This window comes from Leucoraja erinacea, chromosome 2, assembly GCF_028641065.1.
Source record: "Leucoraja erinacea ecotype New England chromosome 2, Leri_hhj_1, whole genome shotgun sequence".
NCBI classification, from domain to species: domain Eukaryota; kingdom Metazoa; phylum Chordata; class Chondrichthyes; order Rajiformes; family Rajidae; genus Leucoraja; species Leucoraja erinaceus.
The window spans coordinates 95,449,225-95,456,364 of record NC_073378.1 but is presented as its reverse complement, the minus strand read 5'-3'; the positions used below and the strand labels follow the sequence as shown (position 1 = coordinate 95,456,364).

Sequence of the window (7,140 nt, the reverse complement as noted above, 5' to 3'; positions counted from 1 at the left end):
TAAATGCCAAGGGCAGCAAAAGCGTGGGAATTTCCATCATCAAGCCATATACCGTCCTGAGTTAGAAACATATTTTCAGTGGACATATTAATTGGTTGTGAAAAACCTAGTAAGAAAAACAGCATTTTGCTACATTTACATCATTTACCCAAAGCAGAAAATCAAAATAGGTTCTTGAACTCATCGCCAGATTTCTGGATTAGTGATCTAGACATGCTGAAATAAATCATGGCAGCGGAGGAATGGAAAAATAGGGATTAAATAAATCTGGAATAAAACAGTGTCTCATTAACAGTAACCGAGAAACGGCAGATTTTTTGTTATAACCCATTTGTTTTGTCATGTTCTGTATTGTCAGTCATTCTTACTTTGATGGCCTATATGTCATTTCAGACCCACCATTATTGTGATTATTGGATGGGTATGAATTGCTGGCATATCCAAACATACAAACAACAATCATATGAGTTAGGAACAAGATCAGGCCAGCAGGCTCTCTAATCTGCTGTGACATTTAAAGAAATCAGAGCTCATCTCATTGCAACTGCATTCCTGCTCATAGTTGCCAACCTTTCACTGCCACTTATCCGGTGTCTATATGCATCTGCTCAAACTAAAAAAATCTGCTTCTATGAGGAAAACATTTTGTCCCTACCCTTGTAGATGAATGTCTAGAAAGATGCATGTAAGCCTGGGGTGTGCCAATTTCCATTGAGTTTTATCTCCTTGTCCTATGCCCAATTTATTTGCATACTGGTGTTGACAGTGAGGAAGATCCAAGGTTGGTTTAATTAGTAATGTTTTTTTTGCAAACGTTTTTTTGCAAACCAAGACAGGGTTTTCTTGTCCTAATTTGATAGGAGTGTGCATCCAATGATAAATAAAATATCACAAAGGTGAGTAACAAACTAGAGGCACAATGAAGTGCAGATGCTAGAATCTTGACCAATGCAAAGTGCTGGAGTAACTCGGGGTCAGCCAGTATATGTGTGTGTGGGGGGGGGAGGGAATGGGAGAATCTCTACAGATGCCACCTAATGCGCTGAGGTCCTGTAGGAACAAACTAAATGCCCCAACCAAAACAAAACAAAAACAAAACAAAACTATCATGTTTGCCTGTTTCTTGAGAAGGATGAGAGGGTATCTTATAGAAACATATAAAATTCTTAAAGAATTGGACAGGCTAGATGCAGGAAAAATGTTCCCGATGTTGGGGGAGTCCAGAACCACGGGTCATAGTTTAAGAATAAGAATAAGAATAGGTCATTTAGGACTGAGATGAGGAAAAACTTTTGCCCTGAGAGTTGTGAATCTGTGAAATTCTCCGCCACTGTGGAGGCCAATTCATTGGATGTTTTCAAGAGAGAGTTAGATATAGCTCTTTGGGCTAACAGAATCAGGGGATATGGGGAGAAAGCAGGAATGGGTACTGATTTTGGAGGATCAGCCACGATCACATTGAATGGCGTGGTGGCTCCAAGGTCCGAATGACCAACCTATTTTCAATGTTTCTATGTTTCTGTTATTCACAAGCTTACTTCTGTTTCTCCATTCCTATCTCTCTGCAGTGGCTTGATTCACACAAAGTGTTGACATGGAAAACTCTCTTCGGGTATAGTATGAAATTACGCTCTGATGAAGGGAATGGAGGCGTCACACTCGGGCAGGAGGAGGTGCTCTCGAGTCGGGAAAAACAATGTCACCATAACACTGGCGATGGCCTCCTACCGATCGCTTTTCACCTAAAATCATAGACAAAATTCGATTCAATTTACAAACCGAAAATTTCGAACTTCAATAGACGCTGTGAAGTTTTACAGATTCTTGAAACATTATATTGCAATTCGGGATATATACCATCATCAATCAAACCAATATCTGTTTAATTATTGTGATTACCGTACTTGGAGCTGGATACGGATGTGGCATCCTGTTAGATAAGGAAGCGTGGCCTCCGATCTCGAGTCCAGTCCGATTGCTACACATTTTTGCAAACGCAAGTCCGGTAATTACGATAATTAAACCGATATTGGTGTTTGATTGATGATGATATAATATCCCGATCTCGGGTCCAGTCCTATTGCTACATAGTTTTTCGAATTGACCATTAAATAGTTCTGCGCCTTCTATCGCGAATCCCGAACTGTACAAATGTGGCTACTATCTTTGCAATTCGCAATGTGTGCAATTCAGTCGTTTACATGACAACATTTGAAATTGCGCGCGTCAAAATTTCGCAGAACACCTGTTACGACTCTTACACACCTGTTGTTAAAGATGCATTTAAAATTTGTGAACAATTCTTCAAAATAAAATGTGTGTTCGATTAACGGGTAGCGACCGAGAGCTCATGTTTACAGACACTGAATGAGTGATGGACAAGATATCTTTTGCATTTGGAATACTTGCTTATTCCATTGAGTAACAATTCAAATATGATGTAATAAAAAACGCCGGAATGGTACCAATATGTTAATCAACAACTCATTAGGACTGATGTTGAATTTGGTATAATTTTCAACGGTGCATTAGAGCAGCCGGTGAAGAACTCAAGATTCGGGCAGACAGCACCATAGATACATGACTTCGTAGGTGGAGGCATCTCACCGCTTCACAACGTTCTCACTTCACGCCTGACAGAAGATATGTCCCATGTATTGTATCACGGAGATTATTGTATCAAGAATAATTGCGACACAAGGAACTTCAGGTGTTGGAAAGTTGAGTAGAAGACAAAGTGCTGGCGGGTCTCAGCGGGGCAAGCGGCATCTCTGGCCGACATGAACAGGCGACGTTTCGAGTCGTGGTCCTTTTAAACTGATCCGACATCTCGTCTACCTATGTACTTCAGAGATGCTGCCTGTCCCACTCAATCACTCTAGCATTTTGTGTTCTATCAGGGGTAATGTTGGATGCTTTAAACATTGGGATGCAGGATGACTGCAGTAATTATAATTTGCAAGCAACAAAAGCAAGGACAACGGTTTGACCACTACATTTCAAATCGTTGTATGCCGGGCACTCCAATGTCATACGCCGAATGGGCCACAGCGGCCGATAGCATCAGAATTTACATTTTACATTGAAATGACCGCAACGCGTTCTTGTTGCACGCAAACCAGAGGGTATGTTGTTCAGAAAGAGACAGTCAGGGAAGGGAATGAACCCGATGCCAAATAAACTCGAATAACAGAAGCAGAAGTTCTCGACAAAACACACCGGAACAAGTGGCGACAGTACTGTACACAAACATGGAAGAATACAACAGAACGACTTGAGTTTACATTTTATTTACTTTGTCATTTACAGACAGGCGCCGATATTTACTTCTGTTTCCACCACTTTAATTGGAATGCTTCACATCAGTTACTAATTTCTAATCGCAACCAGTCATCAACATCCTTCACTAACCATTAGGCCGTTGTCTCAGAAAGTCAATTCGTGCCGGCCAAATACCAGCCTTTGAGGACATCCATGATATAACCGCATCTATCTGAAATACGTTTTAAAAGGTTAATGCCAAAATAATTAAACTAGCGATTCGTTTAACTTCTCCTGCGAAGCCTAAACCCTCCCACCTGCAGGTATATCGGGCCTGAATCAACAGTTATCAAAAGCCAATTAGTCCCCGTGTGAACCTTCAACAAAAGGATAGCCGCCGTTTCTAGGACATCCAGTCGCAATGTTTGAGAACAGTGGCTGGATAAGTGGTATACACATAATCTAACATTACATAAACTCCCTTTCTCTTCCTGTATCGCGTTATTTGTAGTTCTCAAAGATGCTGCACATTAGCCATTTCCACATTATAGATCACAATGTTCATTTTTTCCCCACCCATTCTGGTTATTTGTCTTCAACAGCGCACAATTTGCCATGCGTTAATTTAGTCTCTCTACAACTGTTTTTTTTTAATTGAAAGCGCATATGCGAAAAGATACATTTTACGAATACCACTTTCCTGGCATAATCATGTTCAATCTCGCGAAAGGTTCAACCTTCCTGCAAAAGAACATTTGTAAAAAGCTCAGTTTTGAATACCTTTTCTGTGAAATATTCGTTCCTCGCTTGTTGCGTTATCGGTTCTAATTTTCCTAAGTCCTCTGTATTTTGACGGTCACACATTTAGGCACATACAAGTTTGAAGATATACCTATTAGGGTCTTGAGAAAATATAATTATATTTAAACGCTTAAATGGTCCACCGTACATCAAGCATTTACAGTAACATACAGTAGCATACAGTAGCATTGTAGGATCCGGAATCTCCACGATGATTTGGGGTGTAAGTCACATACCATCTAGCAAGACCAAGAGGATGAAGATTCCTTTCCGTGGTGAAACACAAAACATTATTCTGAAGTTGGATTTTTTTCTTTATTATCCAAAAGTTCCGTCATAAACGAGATATAGACAATGGCAAGACGTAGCGTTTCAATCCTAGACAGCCGTTTCTCATAAGCAAAAGTAGGCACCCTTTTCCTTAACTGATCAAATGCTTCATTCAGACTGAACATTCTTTTCCTCTCCCTGACGTTAGCAGCCTGGCGCTGGGCATAAGTGATCACACGTTTTCTTTTGGGTCTGACCATCAGGGAATTGATAGATCCCATCTTAAAGGCTGTTGCTTGGTCCCCAAGCAAATCCACATGCTCCTTGTCGCCTCCAAATGGAACTGAGTGGTCGGTAAAGGCGCGTATCCCAGCCAGATCACACAACCTGTCACAAAGGTCCACACGGTGCGGCGAATTGACTTCGATCTGGTCTGATCCTGGCGAAGACAGAGCAAACTCTGATTCTGCAACAAAGTCCAGAACAGAAGATTCCATGAAGGTTTCTTGAAATTCCATTTTGTGTGTGTGTGTGCGTACAGACTCAAAAGTTAGCTTTCAGGAGAGCTCCTGGTGAAACAGGGGATAACATGTCAGTTAAGGGACAATCTCGACTGCTGCATTGCCTGTTGTTGTGAGGACATCAATATGTATAACTGCAAAACTAACAGGATTAAAACAAGGGAGAGCAAGGAAGTACAAAAGCAAACGGCCGGGTTTAACACTGACGAGTGCAGACAACCGACAATTGTCTGGAGTGTGGAGACCTCAAGGAAACTTAAAAAATGACCTTTCCCTTCAACATTATCGAGTTTAGATCCTTGTTGGCAGCTATCCACGGACCTTACCTGCTGTGTATTTTTAAATCTTCTTAACATGTTTTGGAAAGTAATTATTCCGCGTCTTCCAAAGCAACCATTTTGCTTCCCTTTCTCTCGTCCTGATCTAGTAAACTCTGATGAAATCGCCAGGCCCCTCTTGACAAGTGCATGTTTGGTTTAATGATGTTGGGAAGACAGGACCTGCACACAAAGGGTCACCATGAATTGTTTACGTTGTATCCCAGTGCAATGGAAGCTGAATAATAGGATCTCCATTAGACTAACTCAGCATTGGAGGGGACCGCATGTAACATTCCTGTGAATAACTTAGACGGCTTCCTTCAGCAAATAATGCGCTGGGATCTACTGCATGTAGAAACAAAAGTAAAACAACGAGATGCATTTTGTTGATTTTTTAATAAAAAACCTCATCCGCAGCTAAGATCGTTGAAATCTTCAGTGCTACCTTTAGCCTGAAATTGATGTATATTCGTAATTTAATAGTCGACTCAACAACTTAGGTCCTTTCGTCTATGGAATGGATGGAGGCATTTGGTACTTAATATAACCTCTTTTGGTTCCGTTTTTTCTTAAAGCGTTTGGATCAACTAGGGCAGTTTTACAAGTATTGCAAATATATATGAATGCCATGTTCGTTTTAATTACAATACCCCCCCCCCCCCCCTTAATCAAACGAATTGTCTACGCATCTATCTCAGGTGAGCTATTTCCAAAAAGAAGTATGAATTGAGATATATTCCTGATATATTTTGTATATGAATCTTGAAGAATTTTTCCTTCGGCCGGTGTATTGTTTCCAACAGGACATTACTGTTCAAATACAGTCGAGGAGTGCTCGCGGTTGTGCAGTTGTTGCTAGGACCGTGTTGCATTATTTGACACAATCCAGGCTGCCCCTGATGTTCATGGTCGTTTACGGACACATTCATATGAAGGCAAATATTTTAAGGCTACTAATTATGCTGCACCTTGTGTGTGTGTGTGAAATAGTAAATCGATTTGCTTAAAAGCTTTATTTCTTCATTGGTTGTTCATTTCGTTAGCATCTGTGGCTTCATTTCAAATGGACAGATAATTTGGCTGTTTTGGGATCAGGGAGGCTAGCAGAATAGCAGTTAAATCCACAGTAAACACTCGGCGACCCCCCCCCCCCCCCCCCCCCCCCACTCCCCCAAAGCCTTATTATTTACAGCGCAAACCGAAACAAGTCGAAACACTGCATTGGATTTTGCGTCTCTGGGTGTGATGGCGGTGGTGGGAGGGAAGGGAGCGGTAGATTTGTTGGAGAAGTGTGTGCAGGGATAGAAGATGATTTGACTCGGGCTGGACCTGATGATGATCAGCAAACTTTGACCTTGCGACGCACGCCACGCGTAAAAGTCAGGTTCAACAGCAAAATACCAAATGCAGGAGGAATTGAGTGGATCAGGCAGCATCTGGGGAGGGAATGGACATGCGACGTTTCAGGTCTGGACTTCAGACTCCACAGAGGGGAAGCATTGAGATAGGGTCTCTCAGAAACTCCAGTGGGATAGAGGAGGAGAACTTAAGTTGGCATACCTTGGGGAGATTTCGCAGCGGAACAGTAAAAATGAGGCATAGTCATATTCTCTCTTGTTATTGAAAATCGCATAGCCCAGACAGTATTGAGTGCCATGGGTGAATATCCATACAGTGGGTTAAGAGGGGTTGGAATCTTGTGTGGGTGGCATCAATAGAACATAAGATAGAACATAGAACAGTCAGCACAGGGACAGAGGCTTTGGTGGAAAATGTTTGTGCCAAACATGATGCCCAGCTGAACTGACCTCACCTGCCTGAACATGATCCATATCCTTCTATTCCTTACCTATCAAACCACTTAAACACCACAATTGTATCTTCCTCCACCACCGCCCAAGTCAATGCATTCCAGGCCCCCACTGCTCTCTGTGTAACATAATTTGTCCCGCACATCTCCATTAAAC

General features: G+C 41.7%; 1 protein-coding gene across 1 annotated transcript; it reads right to left on the bottom strand.

Moving 5' to 3' along the window:
* Positions 1-4,197: 4,197 nt before the first annotated feature.
* Positions 4,198-5,446, bottom strand: LOC129706392 (fer3-like protein). The gene has a single exon (XM_055650675.1). It carries the CDS (start codon positions 4,848-4,850, stop codon positions 4,353-4,355), a length of 498 nt encoding a protein of 165 aa, XP_055506650.1. The 5' UTR covers positions 4,851-5,446; the 3' UTR covers positions 4,198-4,352.
* Positions 5,447-7,140: the final 1,694 nt, after the last annotated feature.

What these genes read in the sequence shown, in the direction of transcription:
- LOC129706392 (XM_055650675.1), bottom strand. Translation starts at nt 4,850, where the DNA reads ATGGAATTTCAAGAAACCTTCATGGAATCTTCTGTTCTGGACTTTGTT.